This window comes from Pangasianodon hypophthalmus, chromosome 16, assembly GCF_027358585.1.
Source record: "Pangasianodon hypophthalmus isolate fPanHyp1 chromosome 16, fPanHyp1.pri, whole genome shotgun sequence".
In the NCBI taxonomy this organism is placed as follows: Eukaryota; Metazoa; Chordata; class Actinopteri; order Siluriformes; family Pangasiidae; genus Pangasianodon; species Pangasianodon hypophthalmus.
The window spans coordinates 25095698-25110697 of NC_069725.1; the positions used below are offsets into that span (position 1 = coordinate 25095698).

Here is a 15000-nt window from a genome sequence, read left to right on the forward strand (position 1 = left end):
ACACGCGCACACACGCACACACACACACGCACACACACACGCACACACACACACGCACACGCACACACACGCGCACACACACACACGCACACACACACACGCACACGCACACACGCACACACACACGCACGCACACACACGCGCACACACGCACTCACACACGCACGCACATGCACTCACGCACGCTCACACGCACACACACACACACGCACTCTCACGCACTCACACACACACGCACACACACACACACGCACTCTCACGCACTCACACACACACACACACACGCACTCGCACGCACGCACTCGCACGCACTCGCACGCACGCACTCACACACACACACACACGCGCACGCACTCACACGTACTCACACACTCGCACGCACTCACACACTCGCACGCACGCACTCACACACGCACTCACGCACTCACACACGCACTCACACACACACACGCACGCACACACGCACACACACACACGCACGCACACACGCACGCACACACACACACGCACACACACACACACTCGCACTCACACACACACTCGCACTCACACACACTCGCACGCACTCACACACACGCACTCACACACGCACTCACACACACACGCACTCACACACGCACTCACACTCACACGCACTCACACACACACTCACACACGCACGCACGCTCACACACGCACGCACGCTCACACGCACTCAGTCGCACTCAGTCACACGCACTCGCACGCACGCTCACACGCACTCACGCACACGCACGCACTCGCACACGCACTCACTCACACGCGCGCACACACACGCACTCACTCACGCACTCACTCACGCACTCACTCACACACGCACTCACACACGCACTCACTCACGCACTCACTCACGCACTCACTCACACACGCACTCACTCACGCACTCACTCACGCACTCACTCACACACGCACTCACACACGCACTCACACACGCACACACTTTTCTTTATGGAGACCATCAAATCACATGGATATAACCAATAACACTGCAAGCATCAGTGCTCTGTGTGTGTGTGTGTGTGTGTGTGTGTGTGTGTGTGTGTGTTAGAGCGCAGTGTGTGTGTCTTAGAGGCCGCTCGCTCCAGCTTCACTAAGCTGATGGAGAAACTGCTGCCTGAGTCAGAGTCAGGTCGTCATGGTGATGTGGGGTCGTTGGCACGGCAACTGGGTCACGGATTGTACAACCTCCGCAAAACGCACCAAGTACCACTGAGACATGACACCAACGAGGTAACACACACACACACACACACATCCACACACATCCACATCCACATCCACACACATCCACATACACACACATCCACATACACACACACACACACACCCACATCCACACACACACAGAGTCAGATCATGTTTACTTGTGTTCGTAGCTGCATGTTGATTAACGTGTGTGTGTGTGTGTGTGTGTGCAGGTCATGCTGTCTGCCCTACAGCAGCACTTCCTGGTGTTTACTCAGCGTTTACACTCCGCTGAGGTGGAGAGGAGAGACCTGAGGATCGAACTGTCACGCCTCAAACGCAGAAACACACACACACACAACGGGACGAAAGACAACACACACACTCGCAGTGAGACGAAGGACAACACACACACAGTGGGTGCAGCACACACTCCCATCCTCACACACTGTCTTTCAAGCTATAACAATGGACTATGTAAACTTGTGTGTGTGTGTGTGTGTGTGTGTGTGTGTGTGTGTGTGTAGTCGTGTGTGCCGGTGCAGCAGTTCCGCAGTGTGTGTGAGGAGTTGAGCTCGGCTCTGCGCAGGGAACAGCAAGCGCAGACTCTCCTGCATGAACAGGCCACACAGCTGCAGGAGCTCGGCGTTACCATGGAGACACACACCTCAGAACAGCTGGAAAAAGATCACACACTCGCTCAGGCTGTACAGGTACGTATACACACACACACACACACACACACACAGGTGCTGAACCAGGTGCTGTACTACAGGACACACCCCTCTGGTTGTGTGTGTGTGTGTGTGTGTGTGTGTGTTTAGAGTCTGTCTGATGCGAAGTTGGAGCTTAAGAGGAAAGACCAATCTCTGCGGTTGCTAGGGAAACGGCTAAGCCAATCACAGCAAGAGAAACAGGAGCTACAGCAGAGCATCAACAGAGCGGAAAACACACTGCGCATGGCAGCTAGGTAACACACACACACACACACACACACAGAAGAGTAAAACTTACTGTGTCTCTGTTGTTTATCTGAACACTGTGCTGCGTGTGTGCGTGTGCGTGTGTGTGTGTGTGTGTGTGTCAGGAGTAAAGAGTGTTTATCGAGCTACATCATGTCAGTGGAGTGCAGACTGAGAGAGGTCAGTAATGTTCAGATCTCTTTAATATAAAGACATTTATATTAATTTTATTATTATACAAATAATATTATCTGGTGTGTAGTTCGTTGTTCAGGTGTGTGTGTGTGTGTGTGTGTGTGTGTGTACCTGAGCACCTGAGCTCTACTAAAGTCTCTTCATCATCAAAAGTAACAAAAAAATAGTCAGAAAGTGTACACTCACCTTCCACTTTAATAGGAACACCTGTAAACCTGCACATTCATGCAGTTATCCAATCAGCCAATCATGTAGCAGCAGCACGATGCATAAACTCCTGCAGGTGCAGGTCAAGAGCTTCAGTTAATGTTCACACCAAACATCAGCATGAAGAAGAAGTGTGATCTCTGTGACTTTAACCATGCTGCTGATCTCCTGAGGTTTTCACACACAACAGACACTAGAGTTTACGCAGATATAATAACTCAAATAATCACTCTTTACAACCATGGTGAGCAGAAAAGCATCTCAGCATCTCAGCATGCACAACACATCCAACCTTGAGCTACAACAGCAGAAGACCACATCAGGTTCCTCTGCTCTCAACCAGGAACAGGAATCTGAGGCTCTCATGAGCACAAACTCACCCAAAGCTGAAGATCAGAAATAAAAAAATCACCTGGTCTTTCTCCAGTCTTCAGCAGTTCTCTTCTTGGTCTTCCTCTCCATGTTTCTGGGTCCCTCTCCAGCTCTATGAAAGGTTACTCATTTCTTTTTGAGGTCTTCTGACAGCTCTGATCTCATTGTTCCTTGTTGGAGATCTACTCACCTGCAGCCTAATCTAACACACCTGCTGCCACTCGTCAAGCATTAACTGCTGTTTGGTTTTCAAAGCTCAGACACTTAATTTTACACATTCAGGTTCAACACTTAGAGGGTTTATCAAAGGGGATGCAAACTTTTGAGCTTACAGATAATTGTGCTTTAGACTCAGCTGTTTCAGCCCTGAGACCAGGCTGTACAAAGGTTTCAGAAGGGAAACATCTTTAAATGAGTATAGAAGATTATTACATCCAAAAACAAGTTCTTAACATCCTTTAATCTAAAGTATTATTATTATTATTATTATTATTATTATTATTATTATTAAAATAACGTTTCTCTGTAAAAATGTCCGCCTCCTTTCTACTGACACAGTAATGCAGGAGCTATAAAATAAACATTTAAGACAAACTTCATATGAAATATTTCAGGTGATTATAGCCGTATGGAGATGGGATTAGTTTTCTGGACGTGTGTGTGTGTGTGTGTGTGTGTGTGTTCAGTAATGTTGGATGTAATTATGATGGAGTGACAGGTGATAAGTGATGTGTGTATAAATTACAGAGATGGGCGTGTCTTCATCATGTACACACTCATCACAATAAACACTCCATGTGTAATGCACACACCTCACATTATTACACACTGATTGTTCTGATGTGTGTGTGTGTGTGTGTGTGTGATGAACAGTTAAAGGAGCGACTCCTCCTTTCTCACTCCATGTCCTCACGAGACGATTTCACCCTGCACTTACCCATAATGCACCAGGACACACAGGTCCTAGAGCTGGGCAGTGAAGGAGCGGAGATGAAGGCGTGTCAGGTGAGTGAGTGAGAGAGAGAAAGAGGGAGAAAGCTAGTATTATTGCATCACTTCCTGTTCATGCATGATGTGTGTGTGTGTGTGTGTGTGCGCGCAGTCTCTGGTGCGCAGTTTCACAGACGTGTATGAGTTAGTGTGTGGTAAGACGGCGTGTCTGGAGAGAGAGATCTCCTCATATCAGTCGCACATCACCGCTCTGAAAGCCGAGCTACACGACGCCTGCGTACGAGAGAACCAGTGCTACGTGAGTTTTTATTATTATTATTATGATTATTATTAGTATTATTATTATGATTATTATTATTATTATGATTATAGCTGTCTCAGATGTCTGTGTTTGGGATCTAGTGTTAAAATCGACGGAATACTCACCGCAGGTTTTCTGATTTTCTCTGTGTTTGTTATCAGCTGATCGGATGCACTGACGCGCTGGCTCCTGTTTCTGAAGCAGAGGGGAATTGTGGGATACCGGCTGTCTCACACACTGGTGTCGCAGAGAAAGATGTCCCCGGAAACATGCACACACTCCAAAATAAGTCCACTGTTCCACTGAAGAAGAGCAGAAGTGTGAAAAAATCCTCCAAAAATGTCAAAAGTGCCTCAAAACCATCAACATAAAAGTCCCTCTCTGTTACACACTGAAATGCATTTTGTACTAAATTCTACTTTTTTGTAGATTTTGCCTTTTAGAAAATAAGAGCAATTGTTTTATAGCCATCTGTCACTGCTGCTAATTACTGCAGAAATAAACAATATTAAACACCGAAGACTCTGTAAAACACGCAAATATAAATATACAGAGTTTATCAGGACATTCAGCCACTGCCATGTTCATGAGTTACGTTCTTAACGTTCTACCACACAAGGAATACATACCTCACCAAACACACACACACACACACACACACATACACACACATACACACACATACACACACACATACACACACACATATACACACACATATACACACACATATACACACACATATACACACACACACACACACACACAGGTATGAAATATTTTTCAGGACAAAGTCTATTCTTCACCTTTATTTATACAGAACATTTAAAAGTGTCGTTCAGAGCGCTGTACAACATCTTCAGCTAAATCCAAACAGCAATGAAATAAAACACAAATAAAATGAAATAAAACAATGAAAGAACCAAACAAAAGCATTAAAATAAAAGGAAAATAAAAGCATTAAAATACAAAACCCACAGATAAAAAAGCAACAACTGAAGACCCAAAACTACAGGCATTAAAAAGACTCAGATGTCTGGGAGAAGAAACTGAATAAATTGTTTTTAAATCACGTTTTAAAATGTCTTTATGAAAAAAGGTAAACTGTTAGACAGAAAAATCCCACAGACCCTTAAACTGCATCTGAGTCCATGGACAAGTTACAGGCAGCTGGTTATTATAGACACGGAGAACATCAGAGATACAACGCTGTGCCAAACCATGCAGAGATTTAAAAAAAATAATTAAAACTTAAATAAATCTGTTGTGTACGTGACTGGCAGCCAGTGAAGGAAGGCCAGGAGAGCCGAGAAGGCCGAGCAGCGCCTCCACTTCCTGCAGAGGTTGAAGAGAACTCAACTCCTCCCTCCCGTCTTCACCAGCTTCTACAGAGGGACGACAGAGAGCTTCCTGACCAGCTGGCTCAGCGTGTGGTGCGGGAACTGCACAGCCTCCGACCACAAAACCCTACAGCGAATTGTGAGAACAGCTGAGAAGATCTTCAGAGTCTCTCTGACCTCCATCAACACCTCCTTCAACACGTGCTGTAAAGCTCCTCCCACTCCGCTCGTGGAATCTTCACCAGGAGCATCCATACCACCACCAGCACCAGACTCCGACACAGCTTCAGAATACTCAACACGCCACTGCCACTCACACTCACCCGGATTAATCAAACCCCTAACGCAGTACACACAGTCGCTGCACTCGCTTTTCCACACCGAGCCGAGCAGCTGCGTAAAATGAAGCTGATTAAAAAATGAAACCACAACACGGACCTCACGCAGAGAGCGTGTCGCAGTCACGCGGAGAGGAGGTACAGCCTCGGTGAAGGGGTAAAGCCTCGGTGATGAGCAAATTCTGCAGCTTCATTAGCAGCTGCTTTTCCTCACGTACGCATCACGTGTGTGACCTTGTGTGTGAGATCAGAAGGGGTACGGCTGAAAGCTGGAAAACAGAGAACGGATTGATCAGATCTCATAATGACCTTTTATTTTATCCACATAATCAGGGTGTAAAAGGATACAAAGAGTTTGAAGTTCTCTCTTACTACATATCATACAAGTACAAGTACACCAAACAGAAAACCTTTATTATCTCTGTATGAGTGTGTGTAAGTCAGTAACTCACTCTATCTCCACTTTACAGTGTGGATCCTTCAGTAGATCACGGAGCAGCTTCACTCCCGAGTCTCCTGGACTGTTCAAGGTCAGATTCAGGTGTTTCAGGTGTGATGACGGGTTCAATTTCAGAGCTGACGCCAGAGCGGCACATCCATAACCTGTAACACCGCAGTTAGACAACCTGCGAGGAAGACAAGGGGCAGATCTCACATCTACAGCTCACACATTTACACACACACACACACACACACACACCACAATCTTAGGAAGCAGGTGCAGCATCAGAGCTAGGAGATTTATAGTGAATGTAACCATGGCGCTGCTGAGTTCTGCACTCTGATTGGTCGTCAGGTGTTGATTAGTTTTCTATAACAGCAGCTCTGACAGTAGCGCAGGTTTATATTAACATTAATGCGCTCGCTCTAATACGTTATCGTTTCTATAGCAACAGCTCATTCACAGGGACGTGTACAGCAGACGCTCAACATAAACGTATTAAATAAAGTGTGTAAATGTTGATGTGGTGAAGTTTTTTTAAAGTAAGGAGATGTTTATGTAACATGTATGGAAGGAGTCTCCAGTGTCAGTGCTTTGTAACAGTCAGAGGTAAAGCTGGAACTTTTAAGTTTTCTGACATCTTCAGGACAGAGGAGTTTACGCTTCTTTGCGGTTTCTCACTAACATGCGGAACAAGCTGCGATTTTTTATCTTATTAACTTGAAGAGAGAGAATAAAGAGGCTGCTGAGGGAACGAGTGTTTATAGCTGCTATAACGTAAGCGACAACAGGAACTAACTCGCTTCTCTGACGTTCCACAACATTAACATAAACTGATAAAAAGTATGATGTCATTGTTCAATTAATTTAAAAAAGTAATTGCTGGCAAAATTATTTGTGGTATAAAGGAATATAACACTTCATGACATGCTGTTATGGGAAAATAAGTGTTACTAGTATTATAAGTATTACTCGATTAAGGAATCGAGTTTTATTCCTTATTTAACGGAAAACCCAGCGCTATGCTGCCTGTTTCATCACCAGCCTTAATGATTTATATATGACATATTTCATTAATATCAGCGTGTGTGTATTTAAAGAGATATTCAGTAACTCACTGTAGTGTCTGCAGTTTACAGTGTGGATCCTTCAGTAGATCAGCGAGCAGCTTCACTCCTGATTTCTCTGTTTTATTCCAGTTCAGGTTCAGATCTCTCAGGTGTGATGAAAGGTTTGATATCAGTGTTGAAGCCAGAGCAGCACAGCCGTCGTCTTTAACACTGCAGTTTACAAGCCTGCAGAGAGGAGGAGGAGAGAAAGATCTTACAGTTCAACTTCCTCTCGTATATTTCTGTGCAACTCTATCATAAAAAGAGTTACTTAACTTTCTGTAAAATAACGAAAGCTTAAAGTTAATATTTACCCATTTGGCCAGCGCTTTAGCCAAAGCAAAGACCAGAGCCTTAACCGCTGAGCCACCAGCGGTGATAATCATCAACTAAACTTTAATGGTGGTCAGTAGTATGTGTGCACGCATGAAACAGTAAATAGCACTGAAGCTATTTGTTCACTTATTTAAGGTGATACAAACATAGATGTGATTATCTCACCTCAGTGTCTCCAGTGTACAGTGTGGAGTCTCCAGTCCAGCAGAGAGCAGCTTCACTCCTGAATCCTGCAGGTTATTGTCACTCAGGTCCAGTTCTCTCAGACTGGAGGAGTTTGAGCTGAGAACTGAGGACAGAGCTCTACAGCTTTCCTCTGTCAGGTCACACACACACAATCTACAAAACAAATCAGATCACACACTCAAACAACAATATAGCTACTGATAATAAATGCTAAGAACAATGCCATTAACTTTTTACAGTTACTTGTAGGATTTGCAAGATGATTACCTGGAGAGCTTTTAGTGCTTGGAAGTCTGTTTCATTAGAAATAAAAAGGGAAAGGAGTAGTACATTTGTTCTGAGCAAACTGAGTCATATCACAGGACACCATGCACACACATTCACACCTAGGGGCAATTTAGCTTAGCCAAACCACTGGCCTGTGTTTGGACCACAGGAGAAAAGCTGAGAACCTGGTGGAAACCCACGTGGACACGAAGAGAATGTGTGAAACTCCACAGACAGTAACTCAAGCTCAGGATCAAACCAGAGACCCTGGAGCTGTGAAATTGGATCCAAAATCATAAGATCATAACGCAAATACTATGATCTTGGTGAATAAATCTTTGGTCAAATGTATTTCTTCTTGTACTGATATTGAGAAGCTATTCGATTTGAACCCTTAAGAAACAAGCAGGAACAACACATTGAGAAAACTTTACTATGGCACTGAAAGCCATAACCCACACATTTCCTAGACCTAGAGGGAGATCACACCCATATCTAAGGACAGCTGCCTCTGGCTTCGGTGTAACTCCACCCCCAGTGAAAGCTGAGCAGCCCAGTATGCACTGTGAATATTTAGGTATGTCATATGGCTTGGTCAGTGCTGGTCAGTCTTCCAGTCTTTCATCAATGGCTCTTTTGTTTTCTCTTAATTTACACAGATGTAGTCTTATTTAATTCTGTCCAGTCTCATGTAGATCTGTGTTGTTTTATGTAGCACCGTGGTCCTGGAGGAGCGTTGTTTTGTTTCATGGTGTATTGTACTAGCTGTATATGGTGGAAATGACAGAGCTACTTGACTTGATTACCTCCTGGTGTGTTCTTGCCTGGAGGAGCATGTTAGTCACATTAGGACTGTCTTAGCAAGGCTACTGGAGCACAAGTTATACGTGAAGGCAGGAAAGTGCTTATTCCATCTAGCCACTGCCTCCTTCCTGGGTACATCTGGTTTCCAGTGGGAGTAAGACATGCTTTGTGGGACTCGCCAAACCCCAGAACTATACAGACGCTTCCACAGGAATCTGCCCATCTTTACTACCAGTCCACCTGGAACTGTATGCATGCCGTACCCTTAACTATGGTGAGTCAAACTGAGCCATGCTTGTATCTTCAGGTAGATGTGACCTGGTCTGTTTTTGGCTTTGTAGGCAAGCACTAGTGTTTTAAATCTGATGTACACCGCTATAGGAAACACTGGTTCAAACAAGCACTTGAGTAAGCCTCTGTGGATACAAATGACTGGATCTTCCAGATGTAAATTTCAAGAATTTCCCTCGGGATGAATAAAGTCCTATCTTATCTTAAAGGAGAAACTTACATTCTTGTGTAAGATTCGCAACATGAGCAGAGTATAATAGTTAGTTATTCAAAACAACGCCAAGGTTTTTTTTGTTGTCATATGGTGTGATCAGAGCTCTCCAGGAAGATGACAAGATCTCAACATGAGATATATCTCCAGAGGTATACAGCAGCTCTGTCTTGCTGGGATTCAGTTTCAGCCGATGAGCTGCCATCCATGAGGAGATGTTTGTCTTGTGAGACTCCAGTGGATAGCCTTCAACTGCCACACATCCTTCAAGTTTCACACATCACCAAACTTCAATGCCTCTTTCTTCAGACCTGATGTCTGTTTGCCTGCAAGATGCTGAACCCTTGAACAAAACAGCTCCTGCCCTACATGTGGACTGCCACAGGAGATCGTCTTTAGGGGGCTCCATTTCCTGTATTTGGTGAATTGAAAGAGATATGAACTGGAGGAGATGTTATGGGTCTCTGCAAATGAGGTGTTGGCCGTTAGCTTTAAGGAATTAAGGCTAAATTTTATTGCAGGCACTAAGAAATGTGCTGGCTTCCATCTGTCTCAGAAGATTGTGGTATGCACCATGTGGTCTCCTACTCTGTGGGGCTTGGAAAGAACCTGGATTCTTATAATTGTATGCTTATCACACACACTATACACAGTCTGCTAGGAAAAGAGAAGAAGATGCTCTGACCTCAGTATCTCCAGTGTACAGTGTGGAGTCTCCAGTCCAGCAGAGAGCAGCTTCACTCCTGAATCCTGCAGTTTATTGTCACTCAGGTCCAGCTCTCTCAGACTGGAGGAGTTTGAGCTGAGAACTGAGGACAGAGCTCTACAGCTTTCCTCTGTCAGATTACACACACACAATCTATAAAAGTAATTATGAGAAATTACACCCTAATTCTCTTGCTTGCGCACACAGTGAGTGTGTAAGTACATCAGTAGCTATGCTCAGTGGAATTATTACACAACCTTCAGCTCAGGATTCATTTATTTGAACTGATCACTTTGTACATTAATTACATTTAGTATCTCCATGGATCTCTCAGCATATGTTGTGACAGAATTTTGATTGAGGTGCATTTATACTAGTTAAGGTAATAAATTACATAGTTGAAAACAAAGTTACAGGATATTCAGTACTAATTTATATTCTCAAGGCTCACAGTGAGGTCTACAGACCTGCTCATTAATTGGAGTTTAAATAAAATTACAAACAAAGGCACATATGCATAAACAGGTTCGTATGCTGTACAGCCAGAATGAGGAAATAATCTCACCTCAGTATCTCCAGTTTACAGTTGGGGTTTTCCAATAGAGCCGACAGCAGCTTCACTCCTGAATCCATTAACCTGTTGTTACCAAGGTTCAGCGCTTTCAGATTGGAGAAATTTGAGCTGAGAACTGAGGACAGAACTCTACAGCTTTCCTCAGTGAGATTACAACCCCACAGCCTGGGAAAGAAAATCAAAGATGTATTAATAAATGGTAAAGTATTCAAATTAAAGATGAAGCTTACTAATTAATCTTAACGCATATAGTATTTTCAGTAAGTCCTCTGACTTATACATTAAAAACATTGGCCCAAATAGCAATGAGTATACTCACACAGCTTTTCTGGAGGCTTTGACCACCGGCAGCAGCCTCAGAAGACATTCTTCTGATCGGTCAAATTTACCCAAATCAAACTCATCTGGTTGTTCTTCTGAGTTCAGTAACACAAACACCAGAGCTGACCACTGAGCAGGAGAGAGTCTGGTTCCACTGAGACACTCGTCACCTCCTCTGTTCAGGTAGGTTTGGACTTCCTGCACTAGAGAATCATCATTCAGTTCATTCAGACACTGGAACAGATTGATGGATTTCTCTGGACATGGATTCTCCCTGATCTTCTCCTTGATGTACTCGACTGCTTCCTGTTTGCTGTGAGAGCTGCTTCCTGTCTGAGGCAGTAGGTCTCGTAAGAGAGTCTGATTGGACTCCAGTGAGAGACCCAGAAGGAAGCGGAGGAACAGGTCCAGGTGTCCATTCTCACTCTGTAAGGCCTTGTCCACTGCACTCCTGAGGAAATCAGACATGTTTGTTGACTTGTGGTAAAAAAAAGGACAGATCAGTGTTTGGAGTAGTTACATTTCTGCTGATGAAGGAGAGAAATGCGTATAAAGCAGCCAGAAACTCCTGAACACTCAGATGCACAAAGCTGAACACCTTCCCCAGGTGAAGCCCAAACTCCTCTCTGAAGATTTGGGTACACACTCCTGAGTACACTGAAGCTTCTCTGACATCAATGCCGCACTCTCTCAGGTCTTCCTCATAGAAGATCAGGTTTCCTTTCTCCAGCTGTTGGAAAGCCAGTTTTCCCAGTGCCAGGATACTCTCTCTGATCTGCTGAGGATCAGGGTCACATTTCTGATGGTACTTTAGGTCCTTGTGTTTGATCTGAAAGATCAGGAAGTGTGTGAACATTTGAGTCAGAGTCTTGGGGATCTCTCCACTCTCTGCTTCACCCAACATTCTCTCTAGAACAGTGGCTGAGATCCAGCAGAAGACTGGGATGTGGCACATGATGTAGAGGCTTCTTGAAGACTTCATGTGTCTTATGATTTTATTGGCTAGTCTCTGATTATTTATCCTCTTCCTGAAGTACTCCTCTTTCTGAGGATCACTGAACCCTCGTACCTCTGTTACCTGATCTACACACTCAGGAGGGATCTGATTGGCTGCTCCTGGTCGAGAGGTTATCCAGAGGAGAGCAGAGGGAAGCAGATTCCCCTTGATGAGGTTTGTCAGCAGCACATCCACTGAGGCTGACTCTGTCACATCACACAATCTCTTATTGTTCTGGAAATTTAGAGGAAGTCGACACTCATCCAGACCATCAAAGATCAACACCACTTTGTAGGACTCACAGTCTATTAAGTGTAATTCTTTCATTTCTGGGAAGAAGTGATGAAGAAGACTCATCAGACTGAACTTTTTCTCCTTCATCAGATTCAGCTCTCTAAAGGGAAGTGGAAACATGAAGAAGATGTCCTGATTAGCTTTTCCTTCAGCCCAGTCCAGAATGAACTTCTGCACAGAGACTGTTTTTCCAATTCCAGCAACTCCTTTAGTCAGCACACTTCTGATGGACTTGTCTTTAAAGAGATCATTACATTTGATGGGTGTCTCCTGTGTTGCTGGTCTCCTGGACGCTGCCTCAATCTGTCTCACCTCATGTTCATTATTGACGTCTCCACTTCCTCCCTCTGTGATGTAGAGCTCTGTGTAGATCTCATTCAGAAGAGCTGAGCTTCCATGCTGTGAGATTCCTTCATTAATTCTTTTACACTTCTCCACAAGTTTGGATTTGAGTTTGTCCTGATACGCAGAGAGCAGCTCTAAAAAAAACCCAAGAATATGATACAGTATTTTACAATATGCTCAGTTTTATTATCATATTCATTATTCTGTAATCTTGGTGGGGTGTAGGTGGCCAACCTTTAACCTTTAACCTTTAACCCAACCGTTAACCTTTTACGAGACCCAAAATTTCCGCTGGTGTGTCTGTTCATATTTATCACTATAAATGTGCCATGGTTCTGTTCTAATGATGGTCCTGTGCCGAAATTAGAACAGTGTGGGAAACACTGCTGATGGAATAAAGCCATGACTCGGAGCTCTTACTGTTGTGCAGCGTGTTAGAGAGATCTGTGTGGTTCACGTTCTTCAGGATGTGCGGTGAGAACTTCAGCACTCCCTTCTGCGTTCTGCAGGTAGTTTTTGATTTCTCCTTTTGAATTCTGTGGAAAAGCAAAACACCGGAATTGACACAACACAGAATTCATATAAACAGAAACTACCTACATAAACTAACTACATGTTACATGTATAAATAATGCTTACCTGAGTTCAGTGGAAGAGTTTTGCTTTGTGAATTTCAGTGGATGACCCATCGACCAGTCGCTCTTCATGGACACACAGCTGAGTTCGAGCGAGTGTGATCTCCTGTCCTCGATCCAACTGAAAAATGTGAAAAAGATTTATAATATTCTTCTTTTTCAGTTCGTTGATGCTTGAGTCTAAAGTCCTCTACATTAGGAACAGTAACTGTGGCACAGCTTCAGTGTTTTAGACGTTAAACCTTTATTGGTTTTGGGGGTTTCAATCATACACACATCAGTTACGACCCTTTTGGAACTTTTAAATATTATTATTATTTTTCAGAAAGTGAGGAATTTACAGTACTAGAAGTTCATTTGAAATGAAAGATATAACTGAGAATTATTTGGGAAACTGCTGTTATATCAATGACCAAACGTTGAACTAAATAATAAATCAGAGACAGAAGTACAGATCAGGATGAGTTAAAACATTCTGTCTACAGTCACTAAAAAGAAGATTATTAATTATTCGCTGTACAGATACGGTGCTGAATATTGTGTGTAGAGTGTGTGTGTGTGTGGGGGGGGGGGGGGGGTTTGGGACAAATGACACTGATCAGGTCCTAAAGTTTAAATATTTGATGATTGACTGAGCTGCTCTGTTCATTAGTCCCATAGCCGTGTGTCCCATAGCCAAGCGAAGTGTTGGTGAATGTAAGGAACACTTAGCCAAGAATTCAGTCACTTCAACAAATTAAACATGAGTTGGCCAATTTTTTGAAATGATACAGGAGCCGCAGTCAACCACGAGACCGACGGAATACAGTTTAATTCCGCATTTTTATATGAAGTAGCTGATTCTGTTTACAGTACACGGTTTCATCAGAGGAATTTAACAGCAGATCAGCTGTAACAATGTCCTCCGAACATTTCCACCATTTCACAGTTAAACCCTGTGAGTGCACTGATTAGCGTTTTGTCTCATTATTAGTTCGACTAAAACTCAGAATTTACAAACTAGTGAAAAAACAAAGAAATCATTCCCTCAACTCGGAAAGTCCTAATCAGAAACTCGGGACGGTCTCCTCAACCCCGAGTTCAGGGAGTGACGTCAAATCAACATGGCCGCTCACAGCATCAGCACAAACACAGCAGCACTTCTTACTTTATATACACGCATTAGCTTTAAATCAATCAACACACAGACATGTTCAGCTGTTAAATCTACAGCTCAGTGTTCTGAAGGAAATACACGTCACTCAGCTCAGCTAGCTGGCCAGCTCTCTGCTAACAAAAGACACGCACAGAGGCGTCCATGTTTTTCCTCGTAATTCCGAGTTCCCACTTTCAGGTGAAGTAGAGCCTTCGTAAGCGGGATGTTAATTTTAGTTATTGCGAGCGCATTTTTGTGTTGTGTATTTGCTTCTGGATTAAATTTGTTTCATGGCTAATTTGGGTTAAAGAAAGATCTTTATTTTACATTTGAACTGGTCTTATTTTTAAAGAACATGTTCTCTCTTTAATCCTTCATGCTTACCTGAGTTCAGTGGAAGAGTTTTGCTTTGTGAATTTCAGTGGATGATCCATCAACCAGTCGCTCTTCATGGACACACAGCTGAGTTCGAGCGAGT

The 15000-nt window shown here is 43.7% G+C and overlaps 2 protein-coding genes across 2 annotated transcripts in view; one reads left to right on the forward strand and one right to left on the reverse strand.

The window, feature by feature from the left end:
• LOC117599273 (coiled-coil domain-containing protein 171) overlaps window positions 1-4753 on the forward strand; it is a 12333-nt gene extending 7580 nt beyond the window's left edge. Inside the window, exons 17-24 of the mRNA XM_053240482.1 lie at window positions 1067-1248; window positions 1437-1619; window positions 1731-1916; window positions 2028-2173; window positions 2291-2345; window positions 3813-3944; window positions 4042-4188; window positions 4353-4753. Coding sequence (XP_053096457.1) covers window positions 1067-1248; window positions 1437-1619; window positions 1731-1916; window positions 2028-2173; window positions 2291-2345; window positions 3813-3944; window positions 4042-4188; window positions 4353-4562 — 1241 coding nt within the window. The 3' untranslated portion in view covers window positions 4563-4753. The remainder of the gene's footprint in view (window positions 1-1066; window positions 1249-1436; window positions 1620-1730; window positions 1917-2027; window positions 2174-2290; window positions 2346-3812; window positions 3945-4041; window positions 4189-4352) is intronic.
• A 232-nt stretch (window positions 4754-4985) lies between these two features.
• The window catches only part of si:ch73-168d20.1 (NACHT, LRR and PYD domains-containing protein 3), a 12828-nt gene continuing 2813 nt past the window's right edge, over window positions 4986-15000 (reverse strand). The window contains 11 exon segments of the mRNA XM_053240491.1: window positions 4986-6138; window positions 6322-6495; window positions 7430-7606; window positions 7922-8095; window positions 10201-10374; window positions 10787-10960; window positions 11115-11585; window positions 11587-12886; window positions 13173-13288; window positions 13392-13508; window positions 14907-15000. The exon segment at window positions 14907-15000 is cut by the window's right edge and continues 23 nt beyond it. Coding sequence (XP_053096466.1) covers window positions 6117-6138; window positions 6322-6495; window positions 7430-7606; window positions 7922-8095; window positions 10201-10374; window positions 10787-10960; window positions 11115-11585; window positions 11587-12886; window positions 13173-13288; window positions 13392-13508; window positions 14907-15000 — 2993 coding nt within the window. The 3' untranslated portion in view covers window positions 4986-6116.